General features: G+C 66.1%; 3 protein-coding genes across 15 annotated transcripts in view; 1 reads left to right on the forward strand and 2 right to left on the reverse strand.

Annotated features, from left to right (window-relative positions):
* GRIN1 (glutamate ionotropic receptor NMDA type subunit 1) overlaps window positions 1–12,096 on the forward strand; it is a 27,651-nt gene extending 15,555 nt beyond the window's left edge. For 2 of the 13 annotated variants that reach the window (XM_032165751.2, XM_032165754.2), the window contains 16 exons: window positions 361–482; window positions 555–729; window positions 1,999–2,143; window positions 2,241–2,324; window positions 4,432–4,573; window positions 4,665–4,792; window positions 5,286–5,450; window positions 5,523–5,641; window positions 5,755–5,867; window positions 5,942–6,090; window positions 6,197–6,354; window positions 6,511–6,672; window positions 6,912–7,021; window positions 7,112–7,257; window positions 8,537–8,647; window positions 11,125–12,096. In XM_032165751.2, the coding sequence (XP_032021642.1) occupies window positions 361–482; window positions 555–729; window positions 1,999–2,143; window positions 2,241–2,324; window positions 4,432–4,573; window positions 4,665–4,792; window positions 5,286–5,450; window positions 5,523–5,641; window positions 5,755–5,867; window positions 5,942–6,090; window positions 6,197–6,354; window positions 6,511–6,672; window positions 6,912–7,021; window positions 7,112–7,257; window positions 8,537–8,647; window positions 11,125–11,193 (2,098 nt within the window). In that variant the 3' untranslated portion in view covers window positions 11,194–12,096. Of the gene's footprint in view, window positions 1–360; window positions 483–554; window positions 730–1,998; window positions 2,144–2,240; window positions 2,325–4,431; window positions 4,574–4,664; window positions 4,793–5,285; window positions 5,451–5,522; window positions 5,642–5,754; window positions 5,868–5,941; window positions 6,091–6,196; window positions 6,355–6,510; window positions 6,673–6,911; window positions 7,022–7,111; window positions 7,258–7,524; window positions 7,569–8,536; window positions 10,713–10,761 lie in introns of those variants that run through there. The other 11 variants (XM_032165752.2, XM_032165750.2, XM_032165748.2 and 8 more) reach the window with 7 other exon arrangements.
* LRRC26 (leucine rich repeat containing 26) lies at window positions 12,096–14,109 on the reverse strand. Its single transcript, XM_032165766.2, has 2 exons — window positions 12,606–14,109; window positions 12,096–12,520 (listed from the first exon to the last, which is right to left on the reverse strand). Exons 1-2 carry the CDS (start codon window positions 13,276–13,278, stop codon window positions 12,192–12,194), a joined length of 1,002 nt encoding a protein of 333 aa, XP_032021657.1. The 5' UTR covers window positions 13,279–14,109; the 3' UTR covers window positions 12,096–12,191.
* Window positions 14,110–14,177: 68 nt separating this feature from the next.
* On the reverse strand, window positions 14,178–15,479 carry TMEM210 (transmembrane protein 210). The gene is made up of 4 exons (XM_032165770.2): window positions 15,094–15,479; window positions 14,780–14,915; window positions 14,552–14,581; window positions 14,178–14,413 (listed from the first exon to the last, which is right to left on the reverse strand). Exons 1-4 carry the CDS (start codon window positions 15,179–15,181, stop codon window positions 14,224–14,226), a joined length of 444 nt encoding a protein of 147 aa, XP_032021661.1. The 5' UTR covers window positions 15,182–15,479; the 3' UTR covers window positions 14,178–14,223.
* Window positions 15,480–17,642: the final 2,163 nt, after the last annotated feature.

The raw sequence follows: 17,642 nt of genomic DNA on the forward strand, positions 1-17,642 counted from the left end.
ATCTGGCCAGCAAGTGATCAATGGTGATCCATTACCATCTTGGGACCCTATCAGAGCCTTCTGAGGTAGAGGGAAGGGCGAGCTGGGGAGCACAGGTGCAGGCCACAAGTAGGAAGTCTGTCCCATCAGCCAGGAATCTAACCCCATCCCTGCTCCCCCAAGGTAAGGGATGGCAACGGAGGCCTGGGAGGCTCCTGGGTTCTGGGCCGCAGCGCCTCTGCGGCGTCTGCAGGCTTCGCTCTAGGAGGGGCTGGGGGCTGGGCAGGTCCCTGCTCCAGAGGAGAAGGACCTGCCTGGGCCTGCGGAGCGCCGCGGTGGGAGTGCCGGAGTCCTGGCCCGTCACCCCCGTCTGCCCCACAGCGAGGACGATGCTGCCACTGTATACCGCGCAGCCGCAATGCTGAACATGACGGGCTCCGGGTACGTGTGGCTGGTCGGGGAGCGCGAGATCTCGGGGAACGCCCTGCGCTACGCCCCGGACGGTGAGTGCTGGGCCTTGGCGGGGTCCCGGAACGGGGAGGCCCCCACGGGCTCTAAGTCGCATGCTCGCCCAGGTATCCTCGGGCTGCAGCTCATTAACGGCAAGAACGAGTCGGCCCACATCAGCGACGCCGTGGGCGTGGTGGCCCAGGCCGTGCACGAGCTCCTCGAGAAGGAGAACATCACCGACCCGCCGCGGGGCTGCGTGGGCAACACCAACATCTGGAAGACCGGGCCGCTCTTCAAGAGGTGGGCGGGGCCTCTCTGGAGCTGGGCGGGGCTGCTCTTCGGGGAGGTGGGCGGGGTCACTCCAGAGATGGGCGGGGCCGCTCGGGGGTGGGTGGGCGGGGCCACTTTCCAGAGCTGGGCGGAGCAGCTCTCAGGACTAGGCGGGGCCTCTCTTAGGGAGCTGGGGGAGAGCTCCTCAAGAGATGGGTGGGGGCACTCTAGGGGAGGTGGGCGGCGCCGCTCTCAGGGGTACTGCAGTGGAGCCTGCTGCCAACATCCTCTGGACACTGTTACTTCTCTCCTCTCCCCCCACACCCCCAGCACCACCACATTTAATGGCACAATCATCTGCCCTCTTCTCAACACTGACACCAGTACCTGGGCTGTCGCTGGAGTGGGGACTGGCTCCACTGCCCCCGCCCCTACTTTCCACACTGCAGCCCACCCTGAAACAGCACCCCTCTCCCTGTGTGGCTGGCAGCTTTTAGGAGGAGACTCTTGATGCAGATGGGGACTGAAAGCTTCCAGGGACCCAGGAGGCCAGACAAGGAGCCCAAGGACAGCACGGGAGCCTTAGACAGCCAGGGTTGGCCAAGGCCCAGAGACCCAAGTGAATATCTGCAGTGTGGCAGGAGTTAGCTCACAGCATGCCTGGACACCGTGCCATGCCAGCTCACCCCCAGATCCCCAACCATTGAGTAGCATGTGCAGAGCCACCATCCACAATGCCCACATAAGTGCAGATGTAGGCAGCACGTGTGCACACACGTGCACACGCATACACAGAACCATGTGTGCACACATGACACACACGTGACACAAGCACATGCATGGGGTGCACCCCACATAGGGATCACGTGTGCACACAGGTTCACAGATGTGGTCCAATGGGGACAATGCACACATGCACACACAGCCAGACAGGGCAGCCCGGTCGTTAGAGCCAGCTCAACCTCTCCTTCACTTGCTGGCAAAAGGGCAGGCATCCTTCTGAGCTTCTGCCTCCATCTCTGTAAGACAGGATGGCTGTGAGAACAACGTCCTAACCCACGGAAAGCCTTTGAAAGCAGGGTCTGGCACCCAGAAACCACTCAGCTGTCATGAGCCGCACCGTCCATGTGGTGCAGGCAGATACCTCGGTGTGCAGGGTCTGGCATCTGCTGATCTTTCCGTTCTTGGGACTGGGACAAGGGAAAAGCCCGAGCTGCTCAGCAGGCAGGAGAAGGAGCAGGGGGAAGGAGCAGGAGAAGGAGCATCTCTGAGAAGCCTCAGCTATGCTTCCTCCCCTAGAGTGCTGATGTCTTCCAAGTATGCGGACGGGGTGACTGGTCGTGTGGAGTTCAATGAGGATGGAGACCGGAAGTTCGCCAACTACAGCATCATGAACCTGCAGAACCGCAAGCTGGTGCAAGTGGGCATCTACAACGGCACCCACGTAGGTGGGGGTCATGAGGGGGTGGGGGCTGGGGCCTTAGGGTCCTGGGGCCAAGACCCCTGCGTGGCCACCCTCCATCTCATACTCCCACCCCCAGGTCATCCCTAATGACAGGAAGATCATCTGGCCAGGCGGAGAGACAGAGAAGCCTCGAGGGTACCAGATGTCCACCAGACTGAAGGTGGGGGCCCCACAGACCTCCCTCAGTGTCCCCACCCCAGACAGCTCATCCACCCCCTCTGGCCTAAAGGAGGAGGGTGCGGTGAGGTCAATGAAAACCACTAAAGGAAGTGGGGGTGGGGCCTGCTGCCCCTGGACACCGTCCAGCACACCTGGCACAGCACAGGAAGCAGAGAGAACAGGAAGGAGGAGAGGAAGCTGCCCCCATCCCACAGGGGGTCTCCAGTGCCCCTCTTGACCCAGCCCTACTTAGGTCTGGGGCAGTTAGTTGTCTAACAGGACCCTGCTGGGGAAGAGCAGATGGGGGACAGCAGGCAGACCTCAGCTTCAGCACTCGCTGTCCCCAGTCCTGGTCCTCCCCACTCCTCATCCCTCCTCCAGCCTTCATGGCCTCCTGATGGGACTGGGTCAAACTGTCCTCTTCCACCATGTGGGACAGCCCTTCCTGACTCTGCCCTGGCTGGCTTCCTCCTCCGGAACATCTTTCCCTTGGCTCCCTACTCCAGGGTGCTCTCCTGGCCGTTCCTCCCCGGGCAGAGCCACACCACCCCCACTCCACACACACTCCAGTCCCGGTAGCATCATAGACCGCCAAAGGCAAGGACCTCACAGGCAACACGCCCACCAACCTTCTCTCGGTCATTCCAGGCCCTCAAATGTCTCTTGACCCTGTCTGCTTTGTGAGCCCACCCCTGAAGCCTGGTGCCAGCCCCTGTAGCCTCTCACCCAGGCTCCCTCCCCTGCTCTGCACCAGCCCCTGTGGCCTCACCCAGGCTCCCTCCCCTGCTCTGCACCAGCCCCTGTGGCCTCACCCAGGGCTCCCTCCCCTGCTCTGCACCAGCCCCTGTGGCCTCTCACCCAGGCTCCCTCCCCTGCTCTGCAGACAGGGTGGGGTTTTCCAGTGCCAAGGTGGGTTTCACTGCAGCCTAGACACCTCACACTGAAAAGTCTGAAAGCAGCGGTCAAACGCTAATGGCCAAAAGGCCCCATCTAGGCTGTGAGATGCAGATGGCTTTTGACAAATTTGTTTCTGGTCACACTAATTTTTTAAAAGTACTAGCATATATATTACCTGTATAACAGGAAAATATAATGAAAGTTTTATAAAGCAAATCAACTTCTTCAATAGCTCCTGATCCCCCTGGGGATAAAAGACAAAATGCTGCCTGGAGGCTGAGGGTGGGCCTGCCCCCCTCTCAGGCTCACCCTCCCTAGGACATGCCGGCAGGGTGCCTCTCCCACCATCCCCACGCCTCCCTGCCTTTGCAGTTCTGGACTGCGGGCTCCTCTGCTCTACATGCCCTCAGGCACCTACCTGCTTGATCCCTGCCCACCTTGAGGGCTCAGCTCTGACACCATCTCCCCTCAGAGTTCTGGCAGTGCACTATGCTCCATTCCAGCCCCCTGTGCCCCAGATCCCTTCCCCACCCCCAGGCCATGGTCCCCTGAAGGACAGACAGGAGGGCGAGCCCAAGCAGGAGTGTGGGTCGAAGAGGCCACGGAGCGGTGGAGCATCCACACGGGCAAGAGGAAGGAGCCAGAGACCTACACTCAAAGCTTGAAGGCTTCAGGGCTGGGGGCCGGGACAGGCAGGGCGCCGGGATGAAGGGAGGCATGGGTGGGTGGCCCCATGGGTCCCAGGTCCTGTGCAGGTGCAGGGTCGGCTTCGTGGACGTGCCCCTGTCCTCGTGGCACAGCAGGGTGGGGGTCAGCCTGCAGGCTGGGCGGTTTCTCACCCCAGGAAGATGCCTGGCATACACGGGACATCAGCGGCTCCTCTGCTGCAGGGAATCATGTCTAAGGCAAGACTGGAGGAGAAGTGGCCTAGAGGAGGGTCTAGCGCTCCGGGAATCTTTTCTGAGTCCCCAGCCCCCACCCCCAGGGGCTGCAGGCAGATGATGCTGACGGTGGCTGGGGAGGATGTGTCCTGAACACTTGGGCTCGTGAAGAAGCTCCAGAGAGGGGCAGTGGCCGGCGGCGCAGGGCGGGGGGGGAGGGGGCGTCGGGGATTAAGAGGGGCGCCAGGGGAGGCTGGGAGCTGAGAAGAGACTGCCGCCCTGGGCAGCCTTAGGTCGGTGGTCCAGGCTGGGTCTCCCCTTCCCCTCCAGATTGTGACGATCCACCAGGAGCCCTTCGTGTACGTCAAGCCCACGCTGAGTGATGGGACATGCAAGGAGGAGTTCACAGTCAACGGCGACCCAGTGAAGAAGGTGATCTGCACCGGGCCCAATGACACGTCGCCGGGCAGCCGTGAGTGCACGGGGCAGGGCGCGGGGCGTGGGGTAGGGCGCGGGGCGCGGGGTGGTCTGGAGCCCAGCAGTTACCGCCCGCACCTACCCAGCCCGCCACACGGTGCCTCAGTGTTGCTACGGCTTTTGCATCGACCTGCTCATCAAGCTGGCACGGACCATGAACTTCACCTACGAGGTGCACCTGGTGGCAGATGGCAAGTTCGGCACACAGGAGCGGGTAGGCTGGACGGCGGGGGTGGGGACCAGCGTGAGAGGGGCCTGCAGGCAGGGTCGGAGTGGGTGGGACATGGAGTAGGCGGGGCCTGCAGATGGGGGGTGTCCTGGGGTGAGTGGGACATGGAGTGAGCGGAGCCTGCAGGCTGGGTCCTGGGGTGGGTAAAGCATGTGGTGGGCGGGGCCTGAGGGCTGGGGTGGGGCCTGACATGGGAGGGGCCTGAAGTGGGTGTCGGGGTGGGTGGGGCACGGAGTGGGCGGGGCCTGCAGGAGGGGGTCTGGAGTGGGCGGGGCCTGCTGGCTGTGGCGGGGCCCGCCCGGCGTGGGAGGGGCCTGCGAGCCAGGGCGGGGCTGGAGTTTGGGGTGGGGCCTGCGAGCTGGGTAGGGTCTTGGGGAGAAGACCCCCGGAGTGCTCTAGGGCGGCTTCGGTCGGGGGTACCTGTGGCGGGAGCTGGGAGGACGCTGCCTGCATCCCCGCCGGCTCTGTCGCCTCGCAGGTGAACAACAGCAACAAGAAGGAGTGGAATGGGATGATGGGCGAGCTGCTCAGCGGGCAGGCAGACATGATCGTGGCGCCGCTAACCATAAACAACGAGCGCGCGCAGTACATCGAGTTTTCCAAGCCCTTCAAGTACCAGGGCCTGACTATTCTGGTCAAGAAGGTGGGCAGGGGCCGGGTGGCGGGGGGGGTCCCTGGAGGGCCCGGGCCGCGCTGACCTCGCGTCCCCCCGCAGGAGATCCCCCGGAGCACGCTGGACTCGTTCATGCAGCCGTTCCAGAGCACACTGTGGCTGCTGGTGGGGCTGTCGGTGCACGTGGTGGCCGTGATGCTGTACCTGCTGGACCGCTTCAGGTGAGCGCGACCCGGGGCTCAGACACCTCCATCTGCGGGGCGCGGAGCCGGCGAGGGGCGGGGCAGGGCCACCTCTCCCGCCCTCTCTCCCGCCCGCCCTCTGCGCCCCGCAGCCCCTTCGGCCGGTTCAAGGTGAACAGCGAGGAGGAGGAGGAGGACGCATTGACCCTGTCCTCGGCCATGTGGTTCTCCTGGGGCGTCCTGCTCAACTCCGGCATCGGGGAAGGTGAGGCCCCGCCCGGCCCTCCCGGTCCCGCTCCGGCCCTCTAGGGTCTGACAGAGCCCCCTGCCCGCCCACAGGCGCCCCCAGAAGCTTCTCGGCGCGCATCCTGGGCATGGTGTGGGCCGGCTTTGCCATGATCATCGTGGCCTCCTACACCGCCAACCTGGCGGCCTTCCTGGTGCTGGACCGGCCGGAGGAGCGCATCACGGGCATCAACGACCCTCGGGTGAGGCCTGGCCGGGCTGGGGGAGGGAATGCGAGGTGAGCTGGGGTCGGCCTCGGTTAGGGGCCTGGGGAGCCGCCGACGCGAGCCCTGCCCTCCGACCCTGCAGCTGAGGAACCCCTCGGACAAATTTATCTACGCCACGGTGAAGCAGAGCTCCGTGGACATCTACTTCCGGCGCCAGGTGGAGCTGAGCACCATGTACCGGCATATGGAGAAGCACAACTACGAGAGTGCGGCGGAGGCCATCCAGGCCGTGAGAGACAAGTGAGGCGCGGGCGGCCAGGGCGGGACAAGTGCCGGGAGGGGGAGGGTGGCCTCCACCGGGCAGGAGAGCTTCCGGGCCAGGCACCCCGGAGGGCGCGGGCTGGGGCTTCCAGGCTGGCAGGACCAAGGCCCCCGTGACTCCGCCTCTGCCGGCAGCAAGCTGCATGCCTTCATCTGGGACTCCGCGGTGCTGGAGTTCGAGGCCTCGCAGAAGTGCGACCTGGTGACGACTGGAGAGCTGTTCTTCCGCTCGGGCTTCGGCATAGGCATGCGCAAAGACAGCCCCTGGAAGCAGAACGTCTCCCTGTCCATCCTCAAGTGAGTGTCCGTGCGCCCGCGTCCCTCCTCCGCCCCTCTCCACCAGAGGTGGACGCCCTCCCCAGTGCCAGACCACTCCGAGGCCGCCACACATTTCCCACCCAGGCCAGGCGCTGCCCACTCCACGCCGCACCCTGCCCCGCAGGCCCCGCCCCGCCCCGGCCCCGCCCCCGCCCCCAGCTTGCCCCTTCCCGTCCTGGGCCCCGCCCCACTGCAGGCTCACTTGTTCCCACCCCCAGGTCCCACGAGAATGGCTTCATGGAAGACCTGGACAAGACGTGGGTTCGGTATCAGGAATGTGACTCGCGCAGCAACGCCCCTGCGACCCTTACTTTTGAGAACATGGCAGGTGCGTTCTCCTTCAGCCGTTCTCGGGTGGGTTCTCCGTGGGCTGCGGCCTCCCTGGCCAGCAACTGAGGCTCTGGGTCCCGGCACACAGGGGTCTTCATGCTAGTAGCTGGGGGCATCGTGGCCGGGATCTTCCTGATTTTCATTGAGATTGCCTACAAGCGGCACAAGGATGCTCGCCGGAAGCAGATGCAGCTGGCCTTTGCAGCCGTGAACGTGTGGAGGAAGAACCTGCAGGTAGGGCAGGCCACCCTCCGAGGCCTGGTGCCCAGGGCCCGGCCCGGCCACGGCCCTCCTCCATCCCCGAAGGCCGTGGCACTGGCTCTGGCTCCGGTGGGCAGGACTGGAGCTAGGAGCCACGGCCAGGGGCAGTGGTGAGTGCTCCCAGGGCACGGGGGCAGCGCTGGTGGGGGGCTGCCTGCAGGTGGCTGCCCACTGCAAAGCCGGGGCCAAGGGAGGCCACGCACCCTGCTCCAAGCCTCCGCCTGGCCCCTCTGTCTCCAGAGTCGCCCGCCGGTACCCATTCCATAGGAAGGCAATCAGGCAGGGTAAGACAGGGGCCCGCCTGTGTATGGCACGTGAGTCCAAGATGCATTTTGCCCTCCGCCGACCCAAGCCCCTTGACACCCTTCGGAGACCCCCCCTTTCCTGCTATGTCCTTGTGCTCCGTGACTCTAATCCGAATTGGGCCAGGTCCGGTCCTGCCTGGTGCCCAGGTTGTATCCATGAGAATTTGCCACCAGCAAGGGCAGCCACGGCCCACCTGGGACAGGGTGGGCAGTGGGCCTGTACAGGCCTAAGGGCTCGTGGCCCGCGGTCGAGTTCCGGTTCACTCCGTCTCTTCTCTTTCTCTGGGTGCCGTCCTGGAGCCTGTGTCCTGAGATGAAGCCGACAGTGCGGCCAGGGCTGTTGGGGGATGGGATTGCTGGAGGCTCCACACCTCTCATCCGCCCGCTCTTGCTCTTGGCCCCCACAGGTCCCCTGGGGACCTGGCCGCTGCCACCACTGGCGGGCACAGGCCACCTGGCCATCAGACCTGAGGCCAGAGTCCCGGGAGCTGCCTCTGTCACTCCAATTCCACCTCGACACCTGCCTCCAGCCCTCGGCCCCTTCCTGAATCTTGGCGTGTGCCCCTTGGGGGTCAGTGGCCTCCACGCAGACAGCTGGTGTGGCCTGAGGGGCAACTCCTCCAGTCCTCAGAGGACTCCTCCTCCTCGGGACGCCTGTAAGCCAGGGCCACCCAGGAGCCAGGGAGCCAGGCGGACCTCCCAGGAAGAGCCAGCCGAGAGCCCCCAAGCCCAGCCCCAGCACGAGCAAGGTCAGGCCCGAGACCCCGGGCAGGAGAAGAGGCCACCCTCGAACGTCCGCTGTCGGCCCGTCTGTCCAGCACAGGGAGGCAGGCAGGAGCGAGGGCCCAAGTGGCCGGCCAGGCTGGGCAGCGGCCCACCCAGGAGCAGGCGAGGGCAGGTGTGGCCACCACCCTAGCCATCTAATCACTTATACATATTCATTTTAGGATAGAAAGAGTGGTAGAGCAGAGCCTGACCCTAAAAAGAAAGCCACATTTAGGGCTATCACCTCCACCCTGGCTTCCAGCTTCAAGAGACGTAGGTCCTCCAAAGACACGGTAAGGGGGAGAGCACCCCAGTCCCGCGTCCGACTCCACCTGCCCTGCCCTGCGTGTGTCTCCCGCCCCATCACCCCGCCCCGGACCCTGGGCTCCTGTGGCCCACTCTGCCCCTGTCTCCCTGCGGCGGCCGCTCTGCCCAGCCCGCCCGTGCTGCTCTCTCTCACTCTCTGGACCTTTCTCCCCGGCCCTCCTGGGTCCTCGGCTTTCCCCGTGTGTCTCCGTTAGTCTGCCCGCCCACCTCCCCTGCCATGACCCACACGCCATCTTGAAGCCTGTCATCTCGTTGGTCAGTCAGTCAGCCACACCACCTCTCGGGGCCAAGTCTGGGGCCCTGGGAGCCCAGCGTGGCCCCGCCCTGGACTCCTCAGCTGCCGGGAGGCCACACCACTTCTCTGTTATGTCCCCGTTTCTCTTGCCTCTCCCAGAGGGGCCCGCCGCCCTCACTTCGCCCCTGCGACGGCCCTGCAGGGGGTGGCTGTGATGTCCCATCCCGTCCGTCTGTCTGGCCACTGGCCCCGCCCCCCAGACACCTGTCTCACCTGTCTCACCAGAGCCATGCGTGTTGCATCTTCATGTGGTCTCTGTGTGGGCCGGGGGCTGGGGGCCGGGCCTGGGTCCGTCTGGGTGGACAGCTGGGGCCTGGAGTTGGAACTGGCCCCGGCCACGGGGGACTGTCAGGCAGGGAGTGGGGTGGGACCAAAAGGGGTGGCTCCCACCCCAGGCTGAGCAGGGGCCCTGCAGGAGGTGTGGCGGCAGCTCCCAGAGGGTCTGAGAATGGGTAGGGGCGGCCCCACAAGCCCTGGCCTGCAGAGGCCCAGGACGACACTGAGGTTCCCAGACAGGGAGGCCTCTGGAAGGGAAACGAGCACCTCAGCTCCTGACCCCAGCAACCCCACAGGGCCCACCCCAAAGAGCCAGGCCTTCTGCCCTTTGGAGCCCAGAAGCCCCCTACCTCCTGCTCGGGGCAGCTTGTCCCTGTAGCGAATATGCACACTCGGACCAGAGGCCCCCAAAGCGAACCCAGCCTTGCTAGAGGCACCCTAGGCCCAGGCACCATGGTGGGGAGGGGCTGCCCAGAGAGGCAGCAGAGACCTCAGTCCAGTGGCCACCCTGCAGTCCAGGGGCCAGTCTGGCCCACAGGAAGCCCCCAGCCCATAAGCTGCATCAGCAGAGAGAAGCTTACGCCCCGGGGAGGAAGTGCGATTTGCAGCCACCCGCCCCTCAATGCACCGGAAGCGGGGCAGACCTCCAGGGCAAAGACAGGACTTGGCATCAAGCAAGCCAAATCCCGAGATGAAGCCACCAGGGTGCCCCAAGAGGGACCCATGAGGCCTGGCTGCTCAGCTTCCTGGGGAAGGGACCTGGCATGTAGGATGGGTGGACAGTGAGAGCCTGTAGGCCTGGGGGCCACTGGAGGCTCAAGGAGCAGGTGGAAGCACCATTCCTGGAGCCACCCCTGCTGCAGAAAGTGGGCGGAGCCAATGCTGCCAAGTCTGAGCCAGGAGTCCCGCAGGGAACAGGGAGGGGGAATAGCGCAGGGATTGTGGGCTGGGCAGGCTGGGGAAGAGGGGGTGTCCAGGCAGACAGGAGAAACAGCGATTTGGGGCAGGCAGCCACGGGGGGCAAGCACAAATGTCGTGCAGGTGATGGGCCTTTCAGAGGGTGACACTGGGTCCCAAGGCCCTGCCTGGAGCGGGGCCAGGTGCAGCTCAGAGACCCTCATGGTGCCCTCCCGGGGACATGTTCCCAGCGGAACCCTCACCCGAGCCTCCCTGGGCACCAGGGACCGTCCTCTGGGGCCAGTTCTGGCATCACGTGGCATCTGGGGCTGGCCCTGCCCTGCAAGGCTGAACTGTGGGGGGCACTGCCAGCTGGGGGTCTGGGCAGGGGAGGGCAGCCCAGATCCCACCTGGTCTCTGGGGCTGCGAACTTGTTCAGAGGGAGGCGTGGGTGGCGGGCTCCTTTGGGCAGGGTGGGGTCAGTCCGGCTGCGGAGATCCCCTGCCCCTGTCCTGTGGCCGGTCCGGGCCAGGGCGGCACTGGGCGCTGAGGGCTGGGGTCCCTGGCGGCCGGCGGGGCCAGCGGGTATTGATTGTTGGTTCTTATTTATAGAGCACCGGGGGTGGACGCGGCGCTTTGCAAAACCAAAAAGACACAGTGCTGCCGCGACGCGCTATTGAGAGGGAGGAGGGCCAGCTGCAGCTGTGTTCCCGTCATAGGGAGAGCTGAGACTCCCCGCCCGCCCTCCTCTGCCCCCTCCCCCGCAGACAGACAGACAGACGGACGGGACAGCGGCCCGGCCCACGCAGAGCCCCGGAGCACCACGGGGTCGGGGGAGGAGCACCCCCAGCCTCCCCCAGGCTGTGCCTGCCCGCCCGCCGGTTGGCCGGCTGGCCGGTCCACCCCGTCCCGGCCCCGCGCGTGCCCCCAGCGTGGGGCTAACGGGCGCCTTGTCTGTGTATTTCTATTTTGCAGCAGTACCATCCCACTGATATCACGGGCCCGCTCAACCTCTCAGATCCCTCGGTCAGCACCGTGGTGTGAGGCCCCCGGAGGCGCCCACCTGCCCAGTTAGCCCGGCCGAGGACACTGATGGGTCCTGCTGCTCGGGAAGGCCTGAGGGAAGCCCACCCGCCCCAGAGACTGCCCACCCTGGGCCTCCCGTCCGTCCGCCCGCCCGCCCCGCTGCCTCGCGGGCAGCCCCTGCTGGACCAAGGTGCGGACCGGAGCGGCTGAGGATGGGGCAGAGCTGAGTCGGCTGGGCAGGGCCGCAGGGCGCTCCGGCAGAGGCAGGGCCCTGGGGTCTCTGAGCAGTGGGGAGCGGGGGCTAACTGGCCCCAGGCGGAGGGGCTTGGAGCAGAGACGGCAGCCCCATCCTTCCCGCAGCACCAGCCTGAGCCACAGTGGGGCCCATGGCCCCAGCTGGCTGGGTCGCCCCTCGGGCGCCTGCGCTCCTCTGCAGCCTGAGCTCCACCCTCCCTTCTTCTTGCGGCACCGCCCACCCACACCCCGTCTGCCCCTTGACCCCACACGCCGGGGCTGGCCCTGCCCTCCCCCACGGCCGTCCCTGACTTCCCAGCTGGCAGCGCCTCCCGCCGCCTCGGGCCGCCTCCTCCAGACTCGAGAGGGCTGAGCCCCTCCTCTCCTCGTCCGGCCTGCAGCCCAGAACGGGCCTCCCCGGACGCTGGCTCGGGACTGTCTTCAACCCTGCCCTGCACTTTGGGCACGGGAGAGCGCCACCCGCCCGCCCCCGCCCTCGCTCCGGGTGCGTGACCGGCCCGCCACCTTGTACAGGACCAGCACTCCCAGGGCCCGAGCGCGTGCCTTCCCCGTGCGGCCCGTGCGCAGCCGCGCTCTGCCCCTCTGCCCCCAGGGTGCAGGCGCGCACCGCCCACCCCCCACCTCCCGGTGTATGCAGTGGTGATGCCTAAAGGAATGTCACGCAGTTTTCGGTCTGTGTCGCTTGTTGACGCCAGCAGACAGTGTAAAGGGAGGGCAAAGGCATGGGGGAAGCTTCGAGCGCTCCAGGCGGCCGCGGCCGCTCAGGCTTGGGCGGCGGCGGCGGGGCTCCCCGGGTCCGCGGGCGAGGCACAGCCGTGGGGGTCGGGATCAGGGTTCGGGTCCGGCGGTCTCGGCAGGCGGAGGGCGGCGGTGCGGCGGCGGCGGCGCGCACGGCACGCGGTGAGCCCGGAGCCCAGCGCCAGGCAGGCAGCCAGGCTGACGAGGAAGGAGGCCGGCCCGAGCGCGTAGACCACGGCCAGGTCCCGCAGGGCAAGCGGCTGCGCGCAATGGCTAAAGGCGGCGTCGGAAAAGGCAGTCAGGGGGTTGAGCGTCAGGCGTCCCGGCCACACGCAGAGCACCGTCTCGGCCTCTGTGGGACACAGACAAAGGCGCGGCATCAGGCGGCGGCGGCCGCACCGCGGTGCAGACCCCGACCCGCGTCCCCAACAGCTCACCTGACGCTGGCAGCGGGTGCCGGCGCAGCCAGGCGCAGAGCGGGCGCAGCGCGCACCCGCAGCCCCAGGGGTTGCCGCGCAGGTGCAGCGCGTCTAGGGCGGGCAGGCGGCCCAGCAGCCCCGGCGCGAGTGCCGTCAGCTCGTTGTCCTGCAGGCTGAGTGAGCGCAGCAGCGGGAGCGCGCCTAGCGCCGCGGGCTCCAGGCGCGCCAGCCGGTTGCCGGCCAATGAGAGGTTGCGCAGCGCGCGCAGCGGCGCGAAGGTCCCTGGTGCCAGCGCTTCCAGCTGGTTGGCGCTCAGGTCCAGCAGCTGCAGCGCGCCGAGGCCCCAGAAGGCTCGCACATGCACAGAGTGCAGCCCGTTCTCGTGCAGGTCCAGGCGCTGTAGCGCGCCCGCTCCTGCGAAGGCACCGGGCGGCAGCGCGCGGACGCGGTTGTGGTCCAGCAGCAGCGCGCGCAGGCGCAGGCTCAGGCCCGCGGGCACGGCGGGCAGCGAGAGTGCCGAGCAGCTGGCCAGGCCTCCTGGCACGCACGTGCACATCTCGGGGCAGTCCGGGGCGCCCGGGGACCCCGAGGGCGAGGCCGTGGCCGACACCTGGGCCCAGACAAGCCAAGGCGAGAGCAGCAGCAGCAACAGCAGCAGCGGCCGAGGCCGCGACCAGGAAGGGCTCCGCATGGGGGCAGCCCCCGGCACCCCCGGTGGGAGGCCCGCTGCCTGTGCGTCCCCGGAGCCCGTCGTCCGCGGAGCCCGTTCCTGCGGCGCCTGCACAAATATTAACTCTCTGGCCCGAGCTCAGGCAGTTCCTGTCCCACGGCTGGATCCACGCTTGGGGCGGGGGCAGGGCAAACAGCCAACGCCCGGCACCGCCAGCCACCTGTCCGGGAGCTCCAAACTACTCTTGGCTCAGCGCCGGCCACAGCGCTATCAAGACCACCTCGCCCTGCCTTGTCCTCCACCGGGCGCCCGTCGAGCCCTGAGCAGCGGGACACCGCCCACCTGCACCCGCCCAGCTCACGGCTGCGACAGGCGCCCACACGCAATGCAACCCAGAGGTCCTGCTCCTCAACGGGCTCGACCCCACCCAGGCTCAGCAAAGTGATCCCAACGTGCACATACAGAGTGGCCCCCACGCAGGGATGGTCCTGTTCCCATGGTGGATGGGGCCGGGGTTGTAAACAGGCCTTGGGGTGGAGGGAGACAGCACACCCGAGGCAGGAGAGGCGTGCCTGCCCCACCCCTCCCCCCAGGAGTCTCCTGGGATAGAGGCACAGACCAGTGCAGTGGGGCAGGGGTATCAGCCCAAGTCCTCCTGTTAAACCCAGCGCCCTTCACAGTTGCCAGTTGCAGGTCCTGTTCTAGGGGCTTTCCAAAGCGGGGTGCAGGAAGGAGCCGGGCTGACCAGCTGTGGCAGAGAAGGCGGAAACACTAGGGGTATGGTTTCCTGCCCTGGGGCAGAGGAACAGGGGAACCTGGTATGGGGCCTGGGCACCCTGCTTTGATGAGACCCATATGCGCGTGCACCCTGCATGATGCAGCCTTGAGGGGTGTTAGAGCCTGCAGGGAGGACAGTGCACAACCACTAAATACACTTTAATTCCCCTTCCCCAGCTGCCCTCAGCCCTACTCAGGTGGTAGGGGCGGGGGTGGTGGCAGCTCCTCTGGAGAAGCCTCCATGGGGATGGCCACAAGGCTCTGATCCTCTAGCGGTGGCATCACAGAGACCTCCAGGTCAGCGTCCATTAGCTGGGACTCCACGTATACCGGGTGCAGGTCCATGCGATCTTCCTGGACCCCAAAATTCTCCACCAACCTGCATGACAGGGGCCAGGTCAGCACGAGCTGGTAGAGTCCTGGTCCCCCAGGACAGGCCAGTGTCTGGGACAGTGCACCCCCACAAAGGGCCTCCCCTGAGACAGCGTGCCCCCCCGAGGGCCTCCCTGGTGCTCACCTGTTGTCCACTAGCCTCGGGCACATTTCACTGAGGGGACGAAGGCCGACATGAGTCCTGGAACAGTGCTGGGCCCCCGGACCTCCCCCAACACACACCTAGGAAATGCCATTCCTACCCCAAATGACAGCCCACCCAGGGAGTAAAGGCCCCTCTTGCAAGACCAAGGGCCCAGGGCGGGCAGCCTGGCCTCACTCCCATCCGCTCCCAGCCCCAGGGTTCACACACCTCTTGGCCCGCAAGACACCAATTGCCACGATGATGAGGGCACAGAAGCAGCTGGCGCCGACGCCCGCCAGCACCACAAGGAGGGCAATGAGGGCCTCGCGGCTGAGGCCAAGGCTGCATTCACAGTAGGTTCCAGCTGCAGAGACAGGGCCGCAAGGCCACGGGCTGGTCACCTGCCTGGGGAGGGCCCCCAAGCCTGCCCCTGCCCTGGTGGCCACCAGAAGGACACCAGGGCTCCCGCCTTGCCTGGTGAGCTATGGACTCCCCAAGGAGAGCCATGGCTGGGAGCAGGGTGTGGGGTCAGGAGGAGGCACCTGCAGCAGGGATGAGCAGAAGGGACAAACATGTGAGGCCCAGGGGGCCTCCACGCAGGCAGCACGCAGGCCAGGGACCGGGGGCCATGTCCAGCCCTGGACCCACTACACACCTCTGACGGAACTGTTGGAAGGCGCTGACTTCACAGTGGGACTGTGAGGTGGGGGTGGGGGGGCTCTCGATGCCAGTGTGTCATTTGCCCTTGGGCACTGCAATTTGGGAAGCCATGGACAAGCAGCCCTGGGAACGGGACAGGTAGGGTGGACAGAGGCCTGAGAGCCCGGCCAGCTCTGAGGCAGAGGCAGCAGTGGGGTTGGCCTGGTCTTACGGGCAGTCCTTCACACTGGTTTTACCGTGTTAGCCAGGATGGTCTCAATCTCCTGACCTCGTGATCCACCCGCCTCGGCCTCCCAAAGTGCTGGGATTACAGGCGTGAGCCACCGCGCCCGGCCGGGTCCTTCAGAGTGAAAGGGGGTGGGCAGCACTCCAGGCCCTGATGTGGGTGCGGTGGCCTGGCAACCTTGGGGGGTGGGCGGCAGGCAGCCTCGGCCTCAGCTCCCTCCCAGCATAAGGGCTGCGGCAGCTCAGCGTGTGGGCTGGACTCCAGCTGGCTGCAGGTCGCCTTCCTCCAGGGCTGGGGCAGGAAGGGGCCAAGGAGGGCTAACGGGGTGGGCTTGCACCCAGCCTCCCTCCCCACCGCCTCTGGGGAAGTCTGACTCACACTCTGGCAAAGCTCAGGTCAGAAGGGCTGCTGGCACCCAAGAGAATCCCCCATCAACTTGGAAAGGTCTGGGGGACACGGGCCACCCCGGTCTGAGCAGGACCCCAAGCCCTGCCTCCCGGACATCCCCCATCCAAGGCTGCAGACTAAAGGTGTCACTGAAGGTGGAGCTCCCAGGAGCTTTTCCCTCTGCAGAAAAGGCAAGCGTTGCCCACGGAAGTCGATCACAGGCCGGCATGGCCAGGGTTAGTTTCAGCCTCCTCCCTGAACCTGCTGTTCCAGGCTGGGAGAGAGGCCCCTGCCCTCCCAGCCTCCCCTCCGCTGGACCTGCCAAGCAAACCGCCAGGCAGCAGAAGGAAACACCTGCCCCACAGCCAACCCAGGCCAGGCCTCCTGCCAGCTCAGGACCCATGGGGTGCGGGGAGCGGGGCAGGCACAGTCTGGCCCCAGTGGCCCTGGTCACCAGGTTGACAGGCACCCTCCTGCTGGGGTCCTCCGACCTCTGACTTGCCGAGTGACGCCGTGACCCGAGATGCACCCTTCGCCCTTGTCTTCAGGACACATCCAGAGATGGAATCCACAAGACACAGAACAAAAGGTGTACCAGAGCCAGGCTGGCAGGGACACCTGACAGGCCAGCCCAACAGGTTTGTATCCTGGTTAGTACAACGGCACACCCAGCCTGGGGCCAGGTGGTGGCCACGGACAGCGCGATCCAGGCAAGGCCACCGCCTGAGGGGGAACAGTGGGCATCAGAGCAATCGGGACCCCCCCACCAGAATTCAGGAGAGGGGTCCCTCTTTTTGTGACAGCAGCACAGACAGCCTTGGAGTGGAGCAGGTGGCAGGGCCCAGGGCTAGAGGGGAGATACCGCACTGGCAGAAGCAGCCCTCCTTGGCGGGGCAGAGGCCTGATGGGCACAGGCTGTGCATCTGGCGCCTGCCTAATCCCGGCCACTTCCTCCTTCAAGCCCCGAGGCAAACAGAGTTCTCCAGAGCAAGGAGGGTGCAGGGATGTCCACGGAACGGGACGGCTCAAACAGGCCAGAGCTGGAGAGGTGGGAGGGTGCTGGGCGGCAGCTGCAGGAGCCCAGGACAGTGGACATGTGGGAACCAGCAAGGGCATCTGGGGACAGCGGTGGGAGCACTGAAACCAGGCACAGCTCACAGCCTGGGAAGGCGCTGCAGCAGGAGCGGGACTCCAGGCACCAGTTCAAAGGGCCTTTGTCCCCCTCGAGGACGGCGCCATCGGGGGGGAACGCGTCTGGCCTGGAAACAGCACCTCTGGACAGAGACCCAGGTTTTAGCAGCAGAAGAGCCCAGAACTGGACCCTAGGGCCCTTGCTCAGTTTTGTGGCATCTCCCTCTCCTAGTGCCAGCCTCTGGGACAGGACCTGGGCAGCCTGCACACGCGTGACCACACGTGGGGGGACGTGGGGGCGACCTGCCTTTCCGAGGCACAGCTGTAAGGCTGAGCCCTGCGGCCACCCTGCCCGAGTGTGGAGCAGGGGACAAGTGCCCAGTCCTCTGGCCACCAGGGCATAGCCTTGGGCAGAGCCTTGCTGCCAGAGATGAGGCGTGTTGGCCTAGAGGTCATTCGCCAGCCTCAGCAATTCCAACCGAACCCACACAACGTCCCAGCCTCGCCCGAGACCTCTTGGCCCGGCACGTGGAGGTGGGCACAGGCTGAGCAGTGGGTGACCCCAGGGCTCCTTCTAGAGGCCAGAGGTGCAGGGATGGAGCTGGAGGTCTGGCGGGTAGCACCAAGCCCTAGGACGTGGCTGCCTGAGCCGTGGCCCGGGTGTGACGTGGGCCTTCCCGCGCCGCT

The sequence above is a fragment of the Hylobates moloch genome, unplaced genomic scaffold (genome assembly GCF_009828535.3).
Source record: "Hylobates moloch isolate HMO894 unplaced genomic scaffold, HMol_V3 SCAFFOLD_10, whole genome shotgun sequence".
Taxonomy (NCBI): domain Eukaryota; kingdom Metazoa; phylum Chordata; class Mammalia; order Primates; family Hylobatidae; genus Hylobates; species Hylobates moloch.